The sequence below is a fragment of the Eleutherodactylus coqui genome, chromosome 5 (genome assembly GCF_035609145.1).
Source record: "Eleutherodactylus coqui strain aEleCoq1 chromosome 5, aEleCoq1.hap1, whole genome shotgun sequence".
Lineage (NCBI taxonomy): Eukaryota > Metazoa > Chordata > Amphibia > Anura > Eleutherodactylidae > Eleutherodactylus > Eleutherodactylus coqui.
The window spans coordinates 15817942-15841295 of record NC_089841.1 but is presented as its reverse complement, the minus strand read 5'-3'; the positions used below and the strand labels follow the sequence as shown (position 1 = coordinate 15841295).

The 23354-nt window shown below is 44.4% G+C and overlaps 1 protein-coding gene across 1 annotated transcript in view; it reads right to left on the bottom strand.

Moving 5' to 3' along the window:
- LOC136628982 (zinc finger protein 182-like) overlaps nucleotides 1-16495 on the bottom strand; it is a 259616-nt gene extending 243121 nt beyond the window's left edge. The window contains exons 1-6 of the mRNA XM_066605066.1: nucleotides 15770-16495; nucleotides 14652-14710; nucleotides 14046-14107; nucleotides 11844-11987; nucleotides 11467-11646; nucleotides 11261-11384 (exon numbers count right to left, since the gene is read on the bottom strand). Of these exons, the coding sequence (XP_066461163.1) occupies nucleotides 11261-11384; nucleotides 11467-11646; nucleotides 11844-11921 (382 nt within the window). The 5' untranslated portion in view covers nucleotides 11922-11987; nucleotides 14046-14107; nucleotides 14652-14710; nucleotides 15770-16495. The remainder of the gene's footprint in view (nucleotides 1-11260; nucleotides 11385-11466; nucleotides 11647-11843; nucleotides 11988-14045; nucleotides 14108-14651; nucleotides 14711-15769) is intronic.
- Between the last annotated feature and the right edge of the window lie 6859 nt (nucleotides 16496-23354).

Sequence of the window (23354 nt, the reverse complement as noted above, 5' to 3'; positions counted from 1 at the left end):
GGTTCTTCCAATATATCTGAGGCCACATGGGCCAGCAGATAATGTAGGAGGAGCCACAGTTCAAAAGTTGTTTTAGTGGAATGGGATGTTTCTGTGTCAATAGAAATTACCTAATCTTTCATGATAGATTTTATGACAACACCTGCAGCTCTTTACCCCGCATCTGAAAGAACCCCTCAGGAGCCCAGAAGTAACACTCCTGACGGGGCTAATAGTGAAAATTTATTGAGGAGACAGGAAAGGGCTAAAATGTTTTTTAGGGTTTTGCTTTTTTTATAAAAAATTATCCTTGGTGATTTAGGGATTATATTTGATAGGAAAGGGTCTCCTTTTAGTATTTCAATTTGTTTTGTTAAAAGGTAATTAAAGTAGCATTTCAGTTGGGTTCCTTTCTTACTGATGTTCTCCTCAAATATGCTGTTCAGTCCTGTTTTAGGACATCCCACCAGTTTCTCTGGGTAACCCCTTTCCTTAAATTGGCTTTTAAAAATATTAAACTAAAAACCTCAAAAAAAGGGGTTATTCCTCCTAAATTGTCTATAAGGAATGTTCATTTTCCACTGTTCATCATGACAGCTGGAGAAATTAGACACAGTAAATGAATTTACAGATAAGCGCTTTGATCAATAGGTTGTAAATAGAATGTAGTTATAAAAAGATTGGATTCACCTGGTGTGGAATGCCCGTGAAATGACAGGCGTCCACACTGCCAGTCCAAGGGGACCTTATATTAAATCCAATACACGAATACCTGATAAAGTCTTCATGGGATGCAGGGCGAGTGTCTGGGGGAAGAGCCTGCATGGAAATAGGACATCGGTCATATAAACACAATGGGATAATGTGGTAAAACTCCCACAGGTAGGCGGAGGTAAGAGGGATGGTGACTTCATTAGCCCACCTATGGGCTGTACAGGGGGAATCCCATTGGATGATGGTGTTGCCCCATCCACTTCAACTTAAATCTCCATTCGGATGATCACGCATTGTCACTGTCACGTGGCCACACGCGCAACACATCATAATGGTCAAATGACCACTGCCACGCCGGCAGGATTCGTGTCCGGCATTGATGTTACATCGGGAGTGGTTACATCAGTCACGTAATATCCGTCCGGAGAGTTGTCAAATGACCGCATCACATGACTCTGGTTACATGACATTCCCCAAATTGGCATTCAAGGTTACCAAGGACGCTTGTTTTCAATTAAAACGGTGATCGCTGGCATCATGATTATAAGACAATTCAAAAGTGAAACAAAGAATGTGAATTACAATAAAAGGAATAAAATACATTTGAAAAGGCAAAAATATAGAGATGAAAATTACAAAATGCAAAAAGGCATAAGTGGAAAGATCAATAAGATGGGGTTCTCCAGAGTAGCTAGGACATACAGGGCCTTATACTATTCAGAACAACAGGGGTACTGTAACTGCATTAGAATATAAAATAAATGACGTAAAAGTGTGTAGAAAAATGTGGACACTGATAATTTGCTGGGTTAGAAGACAGTTGTAAAAGCTATTTAAAACACTGTATGATAAAAGAGACTTGAAAAATATTTTTTTTTAAAAAACACACGCCTTCTTTTCTCTTTTAAACGTTATCTAAAACCTCATTAAGAACACTTGGAGATAAGGTGTTCAGGCAGAAACACACAGTGCATTTCCTCCTTACGTATCTTCACAAATTCACCATAAAGAATTTGTTCCAAAGGTGGTAGATGCATAAGGGTTGAGTTTCTATTGTGGTGGTCTGCGAAATGACGAGAGACACTGTGATGGGGAAAACCATTTGCAATATTGGAGCAATGTTTGTTGGCTTCGATTCTCATGGGATTAATTGTTGGTCAACATATTGTGATTCACAAGGACATACCAAGAAGTAAACAACATATTTGGATCTGCAGTTGAGAAAGTTACGCATTTGGTATTTTTTTCTTCTCCTCTGGTAGTGGTTTCTCTCTCCTGTTATGATAACTATTCATACAACACTAACAGTTTTTGACCTCAAATTTAAAAGCCCCATAAGAGCATTTGCCCCAAATATCAGATGACGTTTGGTGGTTTGCCATCTCTGTGGTCGTGATGATGCTAAAAGTTTTCAAAACACTTTGGTTTTCCCAAACAATTATTCATGAAAGGTCCAAAGTTTGTTCTGACAAAAAAGGGTCACTTTGTAGGATGGTCCAGTGTTTAGATAAAATCTTTTTTTTTTTTAAGAGAATAATGTGTATTAAATTTGGTGACAAAAGACGTTTGTTCCCATTAAAATTATTTATTTTTTTTATTTTCTGGAGAAATTAGCTATTTTGGAAATTAGTCTGTCAATATAGTTTTAGGAAGACTTATTTTTTTAAAGGGCAAGGTATGAAAGGATTCTTTTCAAAGCCAAAAAGTTTCCTAACCAATTCCACAAAGTCTGGATCTGCAGTGATTCTCCCCTCACTATTAATACACCAAAGGATCACCTAAAAAGGAAAAGAAAGCTCAGCCTAAATACAAGCATTTATGTTTTTATATGCAAAGTTTTATTAGCGATTGACAAGAAGTTACTAGATGCAATTACATGCATCAATGTGAAATATTCTATGAAGGCATGGTTCCAGGCATGCCTTCTCCACCCAAGTCCAGTATCAAAAAGAGAAAACATGCCACTGAAGTCCCATATCTTCATGCAACTCTTGGAACGACTATTTTGAACCAGATATAATTTAGTTGGACAATTGCTCAGTCTGATGCTATATAATCCTGTCTAATCTGACACAATAGCGTTCTCATTTATGCTGTATGTCACTTTATTGTCATCCTGCTGGAATAATGATAGTCTTCACAGTTGGAGAAGCCGCTTTTTGTTTTTTATCCATAATGATAAATGTGTTATCTGGAATTTTGCTGCTTTCTGGATAACAGATGTTTATCGGTAATTACATACAGTTCTTATTCATCATTTAGTGCTCTAAATTGCTTCCCTTTCTCTTATATGACATCACAGTTTACTTTGGTGGCAACTTCTATTTTAGATTTGTACTTTTTGTCAATAAAAGGAGATTGGAGAAAATAAAAAAAGGTTAATTCCTTGTGTGAATTCTGTCATGTCCAAGAATTGATTTCTGAGTAAAACATTTCTCACACTGTGAACATGAAAATGGCTTCTCTCCTGTGTGAAGTTTCTGATGTCTAATAAGATCTGATTTATTAGAAGACTTCCTGCATTCTTCACATGAAAATGGTTTCCCGGCTACGAAATTTCTTTGATGTGCTGTTAGAGCATAGGATTTGTTAAAACACTTTCCACAGGGTACATAAAAATGGCTTCTGCACTGTGTGAATTCTGATGTCTAACAAGATGTGCTTTCTGAATAAAACATTTCCCACATTCTGGACATGCAAATGGCTCCTCTCCTGTGTGAATTCTCTGATGTTTAGCTAGATCTGATTTCTTTATAAATGATTTCCCACATTCTGAACATGAATATGGCTTTTCCCCTGTGTGAATTCTCTGATGCATAAGAAGAGTTGATTTCACAGTAAAACATTTCCCACATTCTGAACATGAAAATGGCTTCTCCCCTGTGTGAGTTCTCTGATGTATGACCAGATCTGATTTTGCAGTAAAACGTTTCCCACATTCTGTACATAAATACGGCTTCTCCCCTGTGTGTATTCTCTGATGTGTAACGAGATGTGATTTCACAGTAAAACATTTTCCACATTCTGTACATAAAAATGGCCTCTCTCCTGTGTGAGATCTCTGATGTACAACAAGATGTGATTTTACACTAAACCGTTGCCCGCATAGGGAACATGAAAATGGCTCCGTCCCTGTGTGACGACGTTGATGTACAACAAGATGTGATTTCTGAGAAAAACACTTCCCGCATTCTTGACATAAAAATGGTTTCTCCCCTGTGTGAATTCTCTGATGTCGAACAAGATCTGCTTTATCTGGAAAACATTTCCCACATTCTTGACATAGAAATGGCTTCTCTCCTGTGTGTATTCTCTGATGTATAACTAAAGTTGGTTTTTTACTAAAGCATTTCCCACATTCTGAACAAGAATATGGCTTCTCCCCTATGTGAGCTTTTTGATGTTCTTCACTTCTGTAACTTTTCTTTTGCTTATGAGTCTGTGATGAATCAGAAGATAGGACCCGTATAAGAGGATCAAATGAAGGATCTTTACTGTAAAGAGCTGAGAGGTTATCTAGAATACTGACAGGTTCTTCATATGTATCCTGTGTGATTCCACAATCTTCTGCTTTACAAGCTGGATATATTGGATATCCCTCTGAACTCCTGGTACCGTCATCTGCTTAGAATAAAAGTAATGTTACAATATTTGAACAATATTAACCCTAAAGGGAACCTGTCTTTAAAATGACATATTTGCAAAAATATGAAATTTTATTTTCTCTCTTCTAAATCGGATTATCTCATGAAAAACACTGTGGTGTAAAAATACTCATGCCACCCCACAGTAAATATATTTAAGGGGTGTATTTTTTTTTTAAATAGGGTCTCTTGTAGGGTTATCTACCTGTCTGACACCTATGAGCCTTTGCAATTTTGGCTTGGTGTAGGAAAACAAAGTGATCCTAAAAATATTAATAATTAATATTAAACTTGTACATCTCCTAAATGGTTAAAAGAAAACTAATTTTTTTTCAAATGTGCTTCCAGAATAAAGTAAACAGATGGAAATATTTATCTTATTAAAAATTTGTACAGTGTGTTTGCAAATATTTGACATATTGCAGTTGAAAATGTGAAAAAAATATCATTTTTTTCAAAATGTTTCCAATTTTGGCTTTTTATTAAATATATACACAAATTCTATTGGTCTATTTTTACCACCTACATGAATGACAATATGTAGTGAAAATACGAAGTCAGAATTACTTGGATATGCAAAATGTTTACAGAGTTATTCTATGTTAAAGTGACTCATGTCAAAATTTGGCCTGGTCATTCACCCCTTATTGATCAGCCCATACTGTATTTACATCCTGGCCTGCTGTGCTTTATTCCCAGATGAGATAGAAACATGCTTCCAGCAGGGATTAAAATCCTGCAGTGTCTGGATGGCACAAGAGGAAGGAGGAGAAGAAAGAAGAAGGAAGGAAGACCTGATTTTTATTCCCTTTGAATTTAATGGAAATCGTGATCAGGTTGTCCCAATTCAAGATTAATTTAGGAAAATCAGACTGATGCTGACCAAAACTGATTATTCTAATAATAGCTCATTACTAGTGCTGACCATGTGGTATTAACCATAGTCCACAGTTCATCTTCCTTACGAGGTTGTGGAGGGGAAATTTGCTCGACAGACTGGTTTTTGCATTTTGTTTTTCAATTGTGATCCCTTATGGCACTTGAAAGAGTTGGAGAGAGGAGTACAAGGAGTATAATATTACAAAGCAGACAATGGCGAAACACCCACATATGTATAGAAATGTGTATGGAGGTTCTTAGAGTTAGGAGCTTTCCTATCAACCTATGACTGAACAGAAAGGGATGAACATTCCCATTTGTACAATAATTACAGAGAAAAGAGATTAAAGGGATTATTCCACAATATAATATTTTGGTCAAAAGCCCAGTATCCTCCTAACATTATTAAAAAAACTTGCATGCTGCTGCGGCAGTTCTGGGATTGCTGTCTTACTGATAGTCTGGTGCAGGTTTTGCAGGTGGTTCTCCATCTTCTGGCTCCAATTGGTGTGGTATTTAGGGAGACGTGCTTAGTAACACATGTGGGTAATTTTCAGGGCTATTTAACTTGCCTGATGCTGAGCTGAATTGCTGTTGAACCTTCAGTCTAGCTCTGACTGTGGTCACAGTCACAGCTTGGTCCTGGATCTCTCATGTGCATGCTACATCTCAAAGTCTGTGATGATTTTCATTTCTATATTGTTTCTTTTGTTATTCCCCTGTCCCAAATAGGGTTAACTAAGGGCCGACGTACGAGGTCAGGTACATCCTTGTCAGGACGAATTGCCTGCATTTAGGCAGGTCCCATTTCTGTGTTTGTTTAAATAGGAATAGAGTTCCCATGTTTTGGTTTACTATTGTTTTGACACACTTTGAGTGCATGTGTGCGATATCTGCAGGTTACAGATCGAGCACTTCCTGGGTGGATGTGACTCATACGTAAATTAAATCACTATGTGCCCCTCTTCTACATATTTACACTTTGTTATTCCCATTGGTGAAGCTTTCATCACTTAAGAAACGAGGCGGTCCTACACCTAATGTGATCAGCATTTTTAACTGGGATACTATAGTTCCCAGAAGCACCTGCATCACCTCCTGGCTACCACCATCTGTATGTATTTACCAATAATACTACTCTGTGTACTGAAGGTTAATTGGAGCAGATTATTTCTTGGTCCAGGCCCTAGTAAAGAGCATGGTCCTACATTTACACATTGGAAGGAGGAGAGGGAGCTCTGCAAAACTCACAGCCCTGATAAGACCCCAAGCAACTGTAGCTAAGAATATGGAAGGATTAATCTCCTGTCCAGGGAGCAGAGGGGGAGATGAGATGTGCTTACTGAACACAGGAAGAGAAAGCAGAGACACAGCCTACTCTCTTATTAATGTTATCCCTCATTCACTCTCTCTCGTTCGTTCTCTCATTTCTTCTCTACATCATTTTCTCTTTAATTCATTGTCTCTCTGATTTATTCTCTATCACATTTTTTCATTCATTCATATTCTCTATTACATTATCGTTCTCATTTGTTTATTCTCTCTCATTCATACTCTCTTATTTAGATTGACTCCCATTCAGATTGTCTGTCTGTCTGTCTCTGCCCGGCCTTGTGCTCTGACTGTGCATGCCCAGCTGACGGCCAGAAGATTGTTTAGCAGAGCTGAGCCCGACCTCTGTGAATGGGATTAGAGAGGTCAGGACATAAGCGGAAGAAGTGAAAGTGAAACTTCAGGAGTTATGATTGGAGCTGCAGGGAGACAAACAGATGAATCTTCATGCAGTAAGTATATTGAAAAGTCTCTTTTATGTCACTGTTTATTTAGAAAATGAATGATTAGTTTTTCCCTGGAATAACCTTTTAACTAGAGTCCCCTGACCCTATAAAGAAGAAAGTCTAGACACTCCCACTTAGTGTTTTTTTTCTGTCTTGTGTGGACTTTACTATTTTAGAAAAAAATCTATCTGACAGTGAGGGTGATCAATGAGTGGAGCAGGTTACCACAAGAGGTGGGGAGTTCTCCTTCAATGGAGGTGTTCAAACAAAGGCTGGATAAATATGTGTCTGGGATAATTTAGTGAATCCTGCACTGAGCAGGGGGTTGGACCCGATGTCCCTGGAGGTCCCTTCCAACTCCACCATTCTATGATTTTAAAATAATTATGCTGGACTTCCTAGATTGCGCTGAGATGCACAAGGGTGCTGCTTTAGCCCCATGTTAGGTTCTCAACATATTAAGCTGCTGCATGCAGCCTGCTATTGTGTGTTTAGCTTGTTGCATTAATGCACCTTTTTTGTCCTCTTTTCAGGCACTTCATCTTAGCATTCCTTCAGGACACCATAGGGAGGTGAATGCTACACGCCCGTAGTTTGTGTTTGCATCAGGATAACTATTTACAGCTGTAGTTAGTGGTTACTACTAGAGATAAGCGAGCACCAAAATGCTCGGGTGCTCGAGAGCTCGTTTCGAGTAACGAACCCCATTGAAATCAATGGGCGACTCGAGCATTTATGTATGGGACCGATGCTCTGCATAGCTGATGACTTGTCAAACACCAGAAAGTCATGGAAACACCACAGAAACGGATAGGGAAGGGCAGGGGCAGCATGCATGGCTGCATCTGAGGCTCCCAGGTCCCTCTATTAAGCCAAAATTGGGGCAAGAGTCTGGCGTCACCCCCCTAACAATTTACTTTGGACAAACCCTCATTAGCAAGGCACACGCGCTGGCACATCTTAGCTAAGCACCACACTACCTGCAACCAAGGACAATCACTGCCTGCAGGTGACACCGCTGCCTCTTCTCCTGGGTTACATGCTGGCATTGCTGTCCAAGACCCCTGCACGACCCTGCGTCCACAGCGCACACAAAAGTTTCCCTGCGCAGCGTTCCACTGCCCTCATGCCACACGCTTGCTTCATAGCCATACCACCCTCATGTCTATTTATAAGTGCGTACTGGATGAGGAGGAACCGGAGGCACACACTGCAGAGGGTTGGCAGGGCTAGGCAGCAACCCTCTTTGAAAGTGTGGGCGATAGCCCACAATGCTGTTGAGAATTGATGATAGATTGACGTACGATCATCATTCCAATCCCGTGCCACCTCCGTCACAAAATTGTCAGGAGCCGCAAACGTGGGCATAAAGGGGACTCAGGTGCCAGCACTTCTACACATCTCCACAATGCAGCAATACTCTGTGTGGGAAGCACGTGAGCGGGCCCAGGGTCAGGCTCGGTCCCAGCGTCCACCTTGTGTGACTCAAGGTGTCGCGAGTTACATAGCAATGGGGACTCCATGTGTCCCAACACAATTCATTCTGTGTAGGTGTCAGATAACTCAACACCGCAATGGGAAGTCATTGAGTTCCTTGGGCTCGCCTATGGCAGAGTTTCACCCCGCCAAGGACCTCGGCCCAAATTTCTACCCATGTCAGTCAGTGTATTTGTGCCAGACCAGTAAAACACAGCGCAATGGGAAGTCTTTGTGCACCCACAGCATAGGCATACCCCGGTAGCAGCAGCTAGAGGATTCAGAGTTGCAGTCCCTAGGCTGGGAGTAGTGGACTGCGTAGTAGACTGAGTGGTCGATACATTGCTGGAAGAATTTTCTGCCATCCACGACAGGACCTGCTCACACTGCTCAGTTTGTAATAAAGGTCTACAACGCAGACCCGTAAATTGTGATACGAAGCAGGGGAGCCCAGAAACTTGCCTCTCTCCTAATCCCGCAGCAGCCGGCTGTGATTCACAATGCCCAGGAACTCGGCCTGTGCCCACGCCCTCACTTGGGCGTCCGAGTCCTCGACCCTTACCCTTACTCTTCATCATGGCGGATTAAGAATAGAGCAGGGCCCAAATAAATTACCCCACTGTACAGCACTGACAACTGTGGCTTAATTCATTGCACAGAGAGACTTGTAGATAGCGGAGGCTCTATGCTGTGACTTGAAAAATTAACCCACTGTCTTGCGCTGATACCTAGGGGTGATTTACTGCTCGCAGAGACTTGTAGATAATAGAGGCTGTGTGGAGTGGGAGAAGACTCTAAAGCCAGTGGATAGTGCTGGTAACTGCGGCTATCTCAACCCCACCAAGGAAAGGGTATTGTGGGACGCTCTGCACAGCGGCAGAGGTGAAATACTTTGCAGTGGCCCAGGAAATTCAACAGTATTGTTTAGCGGTGAGACCTCTGTCTAATGCACTGCAGACACAGAACGGTATAACTGAAGTCGTTCACAGCAGGCTAGGAAATGTTAGAGTGCAGTTTCACGGTGAGAGCTGGTTGTATGGCACTGCAGGCTGAGAATGCGATTACTGAAAGGCTGGGAACAGGCCTAGATGCGTAATACAAAAATTGATGCACTACTGCTCCCAGCCACAACTAGAATGCACACGGTCAGATGTAGTCCTAAGAAGGAGCGTTGGGGTTCTTGCACGGAGGATCAGGACTGTATAGTGTATAACTTTCCCTATAGAAGTGGCTGTGCCCCAACACTCTGTGTTATGCGCTGCAGACACAGAACGGTATAAATGAAGTCGCTTGCAGTAGGCTAGGAGATGTTAGAGAGCAGTTTAACGGTAAGAGCTGGTTGTACGGCACTTCAGGCTGAGAAAGCTATTACTGAAAGACTGGGAACTGGCCTAGATGAGCAATACAAAAATTGATGCACTACTACTCCCAGCAAGCCACAAGTATAATGCACACGGTCAGATGTAGCCCTAAGAAGGAGCGTTGGGGTTCTTGAAGACAGGATCCTATGCTAACACTGTCCCTATATCAGCAGCAGCTCTTTCTCTAAACTCTGCATAATACAGTACAGACTGAGAACGCTATAGTTGAAATGGCCTGCACAGCCCGAGATGCTTAAAAAGAAAAATTGGTGCACTACTGCTCCCAGCCAGCCACAACAGTAATACACACTATGAAGAGTAGCCTTAAGGAGCATTGGGGTTCTTGAAGACAGGATCCCACTCTAACACTTTCCCTATATCAGCAGCAGCACTTTCCCTAACCTCTGCCAGCATGCGTCTGAGGCGAGCGGCGGGCGGGACCAGTTTAAGTACTCGGCGGTCACCTGATCGGCCCAGCCACTCACTACTGTTGGGTGGGATAGGGCTGGCACATCACAGCAGGAAGTGGTAATGCCTTCCCCGCATGTCTATTGGCTAGAAAATGGCGCTAAACATGCGAGGAAGGAAATGCAATTGACTCGAGTACCGCGTGGTGTTCGTCCCGAGTACCCTAATGCTTGAACGAGCATCAAGCTCGGACGAGTGTGCTCGCTCATCTCTAGTTACTACTCACCTGAGCAGTTAACTGTAGGAATCTCCTCTTTATATCGCTGATCGCCCCGCACATTTGTCTCTGTAGTATTAATATTGGTCAGATCTTCATCCGGATACAAAAGCTGTGAGACAAATATTGTAAAAGTCAGCAGCCGGTTGGAGAAGTCGTGTGGAAGGTTTTATGACATAATGACATGACAGGAGTAGTTATCTGAGCCACATAGCTGCATGCTTAGAAGCCGGACATAGATATTAGATAGCGGCTCAATGACCCCTCAGGAACCTCATACACATGTATATCCGGCATGGCTAGACACGCTACACGTTGTCTCAGTGGAGGACATCAGTGTCTACCAGACACATCCGCTGCTTGTCTCTGGGAAATAAAGGAGCAGATAGATATAAATCCAACCTGTTGGCTCCTTATTCCCACCAGGAGTCTCCACCACCAGAAAACTGGGAGAAGATCCAGACAAGATGTAATGTCTCTGGTCAGCGGTAATCCTGCCATCTCCACCGGCCTTATCACACAAGTAGAAGACATCTAATAGGACTGAAGACAAGAGCTTCACAGCCTTCTACAGATTAGAGGGACATCTCCATCTACCTGATGGTCCTGTGGAAGAAGAGGACGGGGACATCTCTCTGGGGTTCTTCTCTTACTGGATGGAACTGCAGGAAACACAAACGGACACTGAAGTCATTCTTTATATACAGATAATAAAGTCCTCGTGGATTTAGTCCTGTCTATTACCTGGTGATGGGAGCGGCTGGTGGGTCTCCATCATGGCATCCTCGTACAGATCCTTGTGTCCTTCTAAATACTCCCACTCCTCCATGGAGAAATAGACAGCGACATCCTGACACCTTATAGGAACCTGACAACACAATATACAGTCATCAACCAGAAGCCTCCAGTGCTGTTGCTGTATGATGTCCTAGCATTCCCTGTAGCGTCACCTCTCCAGTCAGCAGCTCAATCATCTTGTTGGTGAGTTCCAGAATCTTCTGTACATTGAGGTCCTCATGTATCAGGGAGTGGGGTGAGGGCTCTGTGATTGGGCTCAGGGGTCTTCCCCATCCATCACACACAAAGGCCCGACAGCCATCACTAGAGGTCTTCTTCACTACTGTGTAATCCTGTATATGGGAAGACATTAATAAATATCACTACAGACATTTCCAGAGTCCATCACCTCCCCAGTGACATCATCTGGTATTACCATAGATAGGAATAATGTAATGTGACATCATCAGAATCCCCACCCCCTCTCCAGTGGCATTATCTATTACCAAAGATATGAATGATGTAATGTGACATCATCAGAATCTCTCACCTCTCCAGTAAGCTGGAAGAGTATTTCTAGGGTGAGATTTAATACACTGTCTGCCATCTTCTTTATGTCCTTCTTCATCCTTCACGGTTCAATCAGGAATATGATGCAGTATAAGAGATATTAGAGAATCCTATATTGTAGGACCTGAATGGAAAGAAGATGTGCTATTGTAAAACCCACAAAAAATCCTACATAAAATAATGCACTTATTAGTATGAATAAGAAGATGATATTAAGACAACCTGTTAGGCATTTCATGATGCCCCAACTACAGGCAGCCTAAAATTGAGACAGGGTTCTCCTCACCAGGATCAGTTTGACTATCCAGATCGGGAGAATTTAGCAGGGACCCAGCCCAATGACATTTCTGTTTCCAACTGCTCTTTAAATATTTTCTCTAAAATGCATTTTTAGAATACAATATAAATGTCTACAATGTAAACTGTGTGCCTGTTGTAATGCATTAGGCCATTGGGGAACGTACAACTCCTGACAGGTTCCCATTAACCCCTTCCCACAGCCATTTTTAATTTCACTTGTTTCATTCCTAGCTTCCAATAACTTTTTTTTACTAACACATCTGTATGAAAGCACGTTTTTCTTTTTTTTGCAAGATGAGTTTTACTTTTTAATGACAGCATTTGATGTATAAAGGAACCTATAATTTAAAAACAAATTAAAAACATATTTGTCTGCTGGAAATGAAAAAAAAAACTAAATTATAAGTTTTTTTAAAGTTTTGTTAATAAAGTGTCATTATAGTGTTCACTGTCGGTTAAAGATAGCTTTATTTTATTCTGTGAGTCAGTAGGATTACGGCAATACAAAACATAAGTTTTCTGCTATGTTTTACTAAATCTAACTTTTTTTTTCTTAAATAGGATTTCTCTTGGATAGTTTTTGCCACAACACTTTTCTAATTTTCCCTGAGTGGAGTTCTGTGAGATTTTGTTTTTTGAAGACTAAGCTGTAGTTTGCATTGGTACCGCTTTATGGTGCATTGGACTTTTAGATCCTTAACACCCGTGGCGGAGGTTCCCTTCATCCCCAAAGCGATTTTCATGAAGAAAAACCTGTCAAAGCAGATTTCAAAGAAAATAGAGAAGAATACTGCATCTAGCAGAAAATTTTTGAAGAGACTTATAAACTACCAATAAACAGTATGAAGAAAAAGCAGCTGCCTATGAAAAACTAGAGAAGTTTAAACTAGACTTCTGTCCAACTGGGAAAATATACAGAAGAGGTTTGATCAGCTGCTTGGTGAGCAGAAAACAATACCTGCTAAATATGCAGAAGAACAATTCAGTAGAGATACCAATAAGGTAATGGCTGAGCAACAGATGGAATGTGAGCAATCCTCTGAAGTACAAAAGACCAAAACACACCCAGAAAGTGGTGTCAGAAGAAAAGGCAGGGTTTCAAAGGCTTGTCAAGAAGTTGAGCACGAAGATGAAACACTGGGTGTCGATTAGTTGTGTAGCTGAAAGGAAGGCCCAGAGACTATAGAGGTCTAGGACTCAAGTTCAGACAGTAAATAAAAAGACAAGAGGACCTTCTTAAAGGATCTTAAAAATTAGTTACCAGCAGCAAAGTATGCCAAGTTGTGCCTAGAAGGTAGACTGGGCGCTATAGGTTTGTGAGAAAATCGCATCTGTAGACAGTATCGGAGAGAAATCTGTTCAGAGACTGCATGAACTGCAGAAGTAGTTGAAGAATTGCCTGCAAAAGAAGGCAGAGCAAAGCAAAAATCCCCGAGCCTGGAGTTTTGACTCTTAAGGGTCAAGTACTGTGATTAGGCCCTTATTAGAGGGGAGGATATGTAAAAGTGCACTGCACAGAGTGGCCTTTAGGGGGTCTGGATGGTGTGCTAATCAGCAGGGACAGCTGCATGGGTGTGCTGGAAGAGTTAAAACCTGCACACACATTGAGTATCCTGCTGAAGGCTAGAAGCCAGAGCTGCAGGGTCAGCTGAAAGCCCGGGAAGAGGCTGCAGAGGCAGCTACAGGAACTGCAAGCCTGAGGTCCAGTGTGGACCAGACTGTGTCCTTCGCAAGTCTAATAGGGGAGGACACTGCAAGTTGTAAACCCAAAAGTTGAGTCGTATTTTGGTGTATGTGCAGTGTGTAAATACTGACAACCCTTGCTGTGTTCGATAAAGCTAGCAGATGCCAGAGTTTTAAAGAAAACAGGAATTTATCTTACCGTCAATTACCTTTCTTGAGGTCATCATGACAGCATACAGTGGAGGTTGCTCCTCTGCTAATCTGTAGGGACAGGAAGAGACAGAGAATAAAAAGACCTCCCCCTCCACCAAACACCAGTGTGCTCCAAATAACCACAGTGACTAATTTCCTAACAGAAAGGTGTGTTTTATTGTCCTCACACACCTCCACAAAAACAAATTTCTATACATACACATTATCTAATGTGACAAGAAATAAACATGCTGGCAGGGAAAGGTGGGGGCAACCAGTATGCTATCATGATAACCTCAAGAAAGGGAATTAACAGTAAGATAAATTCCCATTTTCCTATGGCAACATGACAGCATACAGTGGAGGAATATAAACAATAGCAAGGGCTTTAGCAAAGGACTACAGCCTGCAATACCTACCTTCTGAAGGTTGAATCATGACTAGCTTCTAAGTCTATAATGCTTAACAAATGTGTGGTTAGAGGCCCACGTGGCCACTCCACAAATCTGTGCCCTCTTTGCGCATGAACACACCACAGCCCGGGTAGAGTGGGGCTTCAGTCCTTCGGGGAGGGGGGATGCTTTGGCCCTTGTAAGCCTCCTGGATGTCTCACCTGAGCCAATGAACATTCGAGTCCCTAGAAGCGGACCTTCCTTTGGCCAGCCTCTGAAACTGAATAAAAAGATTGTCAGTTTTTCTGAAATGTTTTGTTGCCTCTAGATTCGCTAGTACTGCTCTCCTCACATCTAAGTTATGGAGTTTTAAAATCCCGACAGAAGAATGGAATAGTAATAGTCTTATTTCTATGAAAATCCGACAGAACTTTGGGCTGAAAGAAACGGTCCAGAGTAAATTAAATCTTATCTGGGTGGACTGTCATATTAGGGGGCCTATGGGAAGGGCCTGGATCTCACCCACCCATCTAGCTGATGTAAAAGCCACAAGGAGGGACACTTTATACGTCAGGACAGCAATAGTTAAGTCCATAAGGGGCTCAAATGGTGGATCACAAAAGCCTGGAGGACTATAGACAGATCAGCCTGAATTTCTGAACTTCTGGGTAACGTAGAAGGCCCTGACATAGGAGATCCAGCCTTGATGGGAGATGGACGGGATCTTCGATTAAGAGGGATCTCAGGAGAGGGGACCAGGGCCTCTTGGTCCAGTAAGGAGCCACCAAGATAACTGAAGCTCTTGAGCCCTCTAGCTTTCTTAGGAAGAACGATATCAGGGGTAAAGGGGGAGGGGGGGGGACGCGTAGGCTAGGTCCCAATCCCAGGGATGTGAGAAAGCGTCCGTGCCTACAACTTGTTTTTCTGAGCCTCGGGGAAAAAAAAGAGCTGGCAGTTGGCGTTCCTGTTGGAAGCGAAGAGGTCTGAGGTGCCTCCCACTTTGTGACAAGTGATTCAAACACCTTGGGATGAAGCTCTCATTCTCCAGGATCCACCTCTTTCCTGCTGAGAAAATTGTGTTCTCAGCTCCTTTTAAATGGAAAGCCGACAACGACCGCGTTGTATGTTCTGCCCAACGAAGAATCTCTTCCACCAGCTGCTGGAGCAGAGGATTCCTGGTGGTACCCTGATAGCGAATGAGCGATACTGCAGTCATGTTGTCTTAGAAAACCCTAATGTGCTTCTCCACTAACTGTCTGGAGGCTACGTGGGGACTTTCAAATTGCATTCAATTCTCTAAAGTTGGAAGAGTCTGATTTCTCTTGAGGACCCCAGGTACCTTGTATGTGTCCACCTGAGTAGTGGGCACTCCAACCCTTAGTGCTGGCATCTGTTGTCACAACTATCATGGGGTCTCGGTTCTATTCTGAAGCCCGAGAGAGGTTATCAGTTGACATCCACCATCGGAAGGAGTATCTGGCCTTGGGGGAAATGAGAATTGTCTTATCCAGAGAAGCCTGCGATCAGTCTCATTTCCTGAAAAAAAAGCGCCTGAAGTTCGTGGCTGCGGAACTGGGCCCAGGGTACAATGTTAATACAAGAAGTCAGTAACCCCAGGATCCGCATGGCTTCCCTAAAAAACACTCCTGATTTCCTATACAGGGCCGAACATTCTTCAAGAATATGCTGCTTTCTTAAGGGAAATAAGGAAGAACACTGAAGATGGAAATCCAGGATTACTCTTTAAAGTTTCTTATTACGTTCGCGATCCATGCTGGACTTCTGAAAATTGATTATTCAGCCTAGGTTGCGCAGCAACGAAAGTGTGAGGTCTAATTGAGCTTCTAAAATTGTAGGGAAATCTGCCACCAGCAGAAAATCATCTAGGTATGGGATGATAATTATTCCCAACCTACGTAGGTGGGTCACCATCTCAATAACCACTTTGGAAAAAACCCGCAGAGTGGAGGAAATCCAAAAGGGTAGGCATATGAATTGAAAGCGGCAGATTGAACCCTCAATTTCAAAAGCAAACTTCAGAAACTTTTGAAAATAGGAGTGAATGGGAATGTGATAATACGCGTCTTTAATACGTGGCCATAGCACTATCTGCACTAATTAAGGGGGTTAAAGTTTTAATGGTCTCCATTTTAAACTTCCTATATACTATGAAGTTATTTAAGCTTTTAAGGTTAATTATTAGAGATGAGCGAGCACCAAAATGCTCAGGTGCTCGTTACTCGAGCCAAACTTTTTGTAATGCTCAAAAGCTCGTTTCGAGTAACAAACCCCATTAAAGTCAATGGTAGACTCGAGCATTTTTCAAGGTGACCATGCTCTGCATAGGGGAGAGTGTGTGATTCACCCGAAAACATCAGAAAGTGATGGAAACACCAAAGGAACGGATAGGGAATGGCAGGGGCAGCATGCATGGGTGCACCTAAGGCTCCCAGGTCGCACTATTAAGCCAAATTGTGGACAAGAGCCTGGTGGTCACCCCTCTAACAATTCAGTTGGGCCAGACCATAATCAGCAAGGCACATGTGCTGGCATATCTTAGCTAAGCACCATACTAGGTGGCATGAAGACCAATCACTGCCTGCGGGTGACAGCGTACTAAAATTTTTTCCAGTGCAGCGTCCAGCTGTCCCCATCCCACATGGGGTAAGGCGCACCCTTTCGCCTACTTAGTAGTCCACAGCGTACTAAAATTTTTCCCAGCGCAGCGTTCAGCTGTCCTCATGCCACACGGTTGCTTGATAGCCATACCATCCTCATGTCTATTTATAAGTGCGTATTGTATGAGGAGGAACAGGAGACACACACTGCAGAGGGTTGGGAGGGCCTGGCAGTGACCCTCTTTGAAATTGTGATATGGACACTAATAAAGAAAAGGGTCTCTACACTCTTTCCAGGAATGACCCGATATACTGCTAAAGATCAAGATTAAAGGGGTTGTCCCGCGGCAGCAAGTGGGTCTATACACTTCTGTATGGCCATATTAATGCACTTTGTAATATACATTGTGCATTAATTATGAGCCATACAGAAGTTATAAAAAGTTTTATACTTACCTGCTCCGTTGCTGGCGTCCTCGTCTCCATGGTGCCGACTAATTTTCGCCCTCCGATGGCCAAATTAGCCGCGCTTGCGCAGTCCGGGTCTTCTCCTGTCTTCTATGGAGCCGCTCGTGCAGAATGCAGGCTCCGTGTAGCTCCGCCCCGTCACGTGCCGATTCCAGCCAATCAGGAGGCTGGAATCGGCAATGGACCGCACAGAAGAGCTGCGGTCCACGGAGACAGAGGATCCCGGCGGCCATCTTCAGCGGTAAGTATTGAAGTCACCGGAGCGCGGGGATTAGGGTAAGCGCTCCGGTAAGCTTTCTTTACCTCCCTGCATCGGGGTTGTCTCGCGCCGACCGGGGGGGGGGGGGGGGTTGAAAAAAAAAAAAAAAAACGTTTCGGCGCGGGACAACCCCTTTAATGATCTTTTAATGTCATGTAAAACAACAACTCCATACAAAGCGTTTCGTCGCGAGGACCGAGACTTTTTCAAGTATCTATAAGTGCGTATTGTATGAGGAGGAACAGGAGACACACACTGCAGAGGGTTGGCAGGGCCTGGCAGCGACCCTCTTTGAAATTGTGGGCGATAGCCCACAATGCTGATGAGAATTGCTGATAAATTAACGTACGATCATAATTCCAATCCCATGCCACCTTCGTCACTAAATTGTCAGGAGCCGCAAACGTGGGCATAAAGGGGACTCAGATGCCAGTACTTCTACACATCTCCACAATTCAACAACCCATTCTAAAACAAAAAATGTTTTTACCCAAAGTGCAGGTGAACCTTTGAAAGATTTGCTTACCAAGAGTATAGGTGAACCCCTAAAAGGATTTGTTTACCAAGAGTATAGGTGCACCCTTGAAAGATTTGTTTACCAAGAGTGCAGGTAAAAACCTGAAAGATTTTTCTGAGCGACAGCTTGTACAAGCAAATGGGATCTAGGTGGCGGTCCACCGACAGGCAAGCTACAGCCTGTCCCAGCCCCTGCCTCCCTCGAGGGGCTTGTTAACCAGTGCCCCAGGGAAAGACAGCATGAACTGTAAAGAAATTAGTGGCCAAAAGATGGACACCGCGCTGGGATACTTTTTGTACGCCGTGTGACCCTTTTAAAATTGTGCTTCATAGCTGACAAATTGCAGACAAATTAATGTATGATTGTAAGTGCCATCCCATGCCACCTTTGTCGCAGCATTTCATTAGCCACTAACGCCAGCATAGGGGGGACTCAGAGGCCAGTACTTCTACATTTTTAATGTAGAAAAAAAACCATTTTAAAAAGAAGACATTTTTGAGCGAGAGCGCAGGGTATTTCTTTACCAAATACCTGGGGTGCCATAAAACTGGCAAAGGCCTTGGAGAGTGTTCCCCTGCTTGCGCTGGACATGCTGCCTGTTCCCCTGATCTCCCCTGCTAGTTGACCCACTGAACTTCTACCACTAGCGTTGTCAGATGGGAAGTTTAGTATCAGCTTTTCCACCAAGGCCTTGTGGCATAGCATCACTCTCGTACTCCTTTCCCCTTTTTGAATGAAAGTGGAAAGGTTCTCCTTATACCGTGGGTCTAGAAGGGTAAACACCCAGTAATCCATGTTGGCCAAAATGCGTCTAACGCGAGGGTCACAGGATAGACAGCTTAACATGAAGTCAGCCTTGTGTTGACTCCTCAAAGTTTCCTAACACCTGACAGATGTCACACATCCATGCCCACTCCTCCATGAAGAACTATGGAGGCTGACTACCACTCCGATGGACATGTTGCAGCTGGTATTCAACAATGGTTCTACGCTACTGGTAAACCCTGGCCAACCTGTGCAAAGTTGAATTTCAGCACGTGGGCACATCGCAAAACGGTCGTTGAACTGGCATCTGGAAGCGCCTTCGTTTCAACTCGACTTGTGTTTAGCTATCATATGCCTGCGCATGCTGGTGGTGATCAGGCTGGTAGTGGTGGCTCCTCTGCTTATTTTGGTGTGGCATAGGGTGCACACCCCTGTTCGTCGTTCATCCGCTCTCTCATTAAAAAACCTCCAGACCTTCAGACACCTAGCCCTCTGCACAGGAACTTGCCCCGAGGAGGTGCTGTGGGGAACAGTTGGGAGATTACTTGCTGTGGCCCTGCTTCTCCCTCTGGCAACCCCACTGCCTCTTCCAACCTGTTCTTGTGCTGCACTTGCCTCCCCCTCTGAAGCGCTGTATTCAGTAGGCTTACCAACCCAGGTCGGGTCAGTCACCTTATCATCCACCAGCTCTTCCTCTGAATTCTCAGTCTGCCCCTCCCTCAGACTTACTGCCCTAACAACAACCTCACTGACAGACAGCTGTGTCTCATCATCATGATCAACAAATACCTAAAGATACTACTTGGAAGTCCCCACCCTCATCACCCCGAGACTGTGAAAGGTCCAAATTTTGGGCATTGGTCACGACAAACTCCTCAGGTGGCTTAAGAACCGTTTTTCCGACTCCGGGAAGGGACCCAAGAACAGTTCCTGGGAGTATGCCTGTTCTGAATCTCTCCTTTCCTGAAGTGACCAGGCTGGGAGGAAGGAAGTTCAGCGTGAGGATTCACAGATCCAGTCCCTTGGCTAGCGTGAGTGGACTGCATGGAAGACTGGGTGTTGGATAAATTACTGGAAGCGTTATCCGCTATTCACGTCATCATCTGATCGCGCTGTTGCGCTTTTAATAATGGTCTACAGCGCGGACCTGCAAAATGTGAGATGAAGCTAGGGGGTGTAGATACGCGGTGCTCTACTTCTCCCTCAGCAGCAGGAATGGTTTCACTCCGCCCATGACCTTGGCTTCTGCCCACACCCTCATTAGGACGCCCACATCCACATCCTCGACCCTTACCCCTAGTATTGATCATGTTGTATAAATGCATCGCGTCAAAATGCTACACAAACTGCGAGGTATTTTGCGTATGTTTTAAGCCATAAATTGAATGTGTAAAATGAGTACACTCTTGTTATATAGTGCGGATTGACAGGACACACAGAAAGGGTATTTTATGTACCATTTAAACAAAAATAGACCGTGTAAAATGAGTACAGTCTTGTTATATAATGTGGAATCACAGGGGCAGAAAGTACGTCTAAGTGTTTCAATTATGGTAGAGCCCTTCACAGAACTAGACGATTAAAATATAACTTTTATTAGTTAATAGAGATGAGCGAACACCAAAATGCTCGGGTGTTCGTTATTCGAAACGAACTTCCCGCGATGTTCGAGGGTTCGTTTCGAATAACGAACCCCATTGAAGTCAATGGGCGACCGGAGCATTTTTGTATTTCGCCGATGCTCGCTAAGGTTTTCATGTGTGAAAATCTGGGCAATTCAAGAAAGTGATGGGAACGACACAGCAACGGATAGGGCAGGCGAGGGGCTACATGTTGGGCTGCATCTCAAGTTCACAGGTCCCACTATTAAGCCACAATACCGGCAAGAGTGCCCCCCCCCCTCCCAACAACTTTTACTTCTGAAAAGCCCTCATTAGCAATGGATACCTTAGCTAAGCACCACACTACCTCCAACAAAGCACAATCACTGCCTGCATGACACTCCGCTGCCACTTCTCCTGGGTTACATGCTGCCCAACCCCCCCCGCACGACCCAGTGTCCACAGCGCACACCAAGTTGTCCCTGCGCAGCCTTCAGCTGCCCTCATGCCACACCACCCTCATGTCTATTTATAAGTGCGTCTGCCATGAGGAGGAACCGCAGGCACACACTGCAGAGGGTTGGTACGGCTAGGCAGCGACCCTCTTTAAAAGGGGCCGGGCGATAGCCCACAATGCTGTACAGAAGCAATGAGAAATATAATCCTGTGCCACCGCCATCAGGAGCTGCACACGTGGGCATAGCAATGGGGAACCTATGTGCCACACACTATTCATTCTGTCAAGGTGTCTGCATGCCCCAGTCAGACCGGGCTTTTTAATTCATAGACACAGGCAGGTACAATCCCCTATTGTGAAGTCCCTGTGGACCGACAGCATGGGTGGCTCCCTGGAACCCACCGGCGGTACATAAAAATATCCCATTGCATTGCCCAACACAGCTGAGGTAGTAATGTTGTGCGTAATACAGGTGGGCTTCGGCCCACACTGCATGCCCCAGTCAGACTGGGGTTCTTTAGAAGTGGAAACAGATGCATTTATAATTCCCTGTGGACCCACTGCCTGGGTGGGTGCCAGGAAGCCACCGGCGGTACATAAATATATCCCATTGCATTGCCCAACACAGCTGAGGTAACGTCAGCTGTAATGCAGGTGGGCTAAAAATTAATTTGATTACACTGTAGGCGAGGGCCCACAAAAATTGCTGTATCAACAGTACTAATGTACATCCAAAAAATTGGCCTTGGCCAGCCAAGAGGGCAGGTGAAACCCATTAATCGCTTTGGTTAATGTGGCTTAAGTGGTAACTAGGCCTGTAGGCAGCCCAGTGTAACGAAAAATTGGTTCAAGTTAAAGTTCCAACGCTTTTAAGCGCATTGAAACTTTTAAAAATTGTTCAGAAAAATTATTTGAGTGAGCCTTGTGGCCCTAAGAAAAATTGCCCGTTCAGCGTGATTACGTGAGGTTTCAGGAGAAGGAGCAGGAGGAGGAGGAGGAGGAATATTAGACACAGATTGATGAAGCAGAAATGTCCCCGTTTTGGATGGTGAGAGAGAACGTAGCTTCCATCCGCGGGTGCAGCCTACGTATTGCTTACGTATCCTTGCTGTCCGCTGGTGGAGAAGAGAAGTCTGGGGAAATCCAGGCTTTGTTCATCTTGATGAGTGTTAGCCTGTCGGCACTGTCGGTTGACAAGCGGGTACGCTTATCTGTGACGATTCCCCCAGCCGCACTAAACACCCTCTCCGACAAGACGCTAGCCGCAGGACAAGCAAGCACCTCCAGGGCATACAGCGCTAGTTCAGGCCACGTGTCCAGCTTCGACACCCAGTAGTTGTAGGTGGCAGAGGCGTCACGGAGGACGGTCGTGCGATCGGCTACGTACTCCCTCACCATCCTTTTACAGTGCTCCCGCCGACTCAGCCTTGACTGGGGAGCGGTGACACAGTCTTGGTGGGGAGCCATAAAGCTGTCCAGGCCCTTAAAGACTGTTGCACTGCCTGGGATGTACATGCTGCTCGATCTCCGCACCTCCCCTGCTACCTTGCCCTCGGTACTGCGCCTTCTGCCACTAGCGCTGTCGGCTGGGAATTTTACCATCAGCTTGTCCGCAAGGGTCCTGTGGTATAGCAACACTCCCGAACCCCTTTCCTCTTCGGGAATGAGAGTGGGCAGGTTCTCCTTATAGCGTGGGTAGAGCAGTGTGTACACCCAGTAATCCGTTGTGGCCAGAATGCGTGCAACGCGAGGGTCATGAGAAAGGCATCCTAACATGAAGTCAGCCATGTGTGCCAGGGTACCTGTACGCAACACATGGCTGTCTTCACTAGGAAGATCACTTGCAGGATCCTCCTCCTCCTCCTCAGGCCATACACGCTGAAAGGATGACAGGCAATCAGCCAGTGTACCATCAGCAGCGGGCCAAGCTGTCTCTTCCCCCTCCACCTCCTCCTCATCCTCCTCATGCTCCTCCTCCTGTACGCGCTGAGAAATAGACAGGAGGGTGCCCTGACTATCCAGCGGCATACTGTCTTCCACCGCCCCCGTTTCCGAGCGCAAAGCAGCTGCCTTTATGCTTTGCAGGGAATTTCTCAAGATGCATAGCAGAGGAATGGTGACGCTAATGATTGCAGCATCGCCGCTCACCACCTGGGTAGACTCCTCAAAATTACCAAGGACATGGCAGATGTCTGCCAACCAGGCCCACTCTTCTGAAAAGAATTGAGGAGGCTGACTC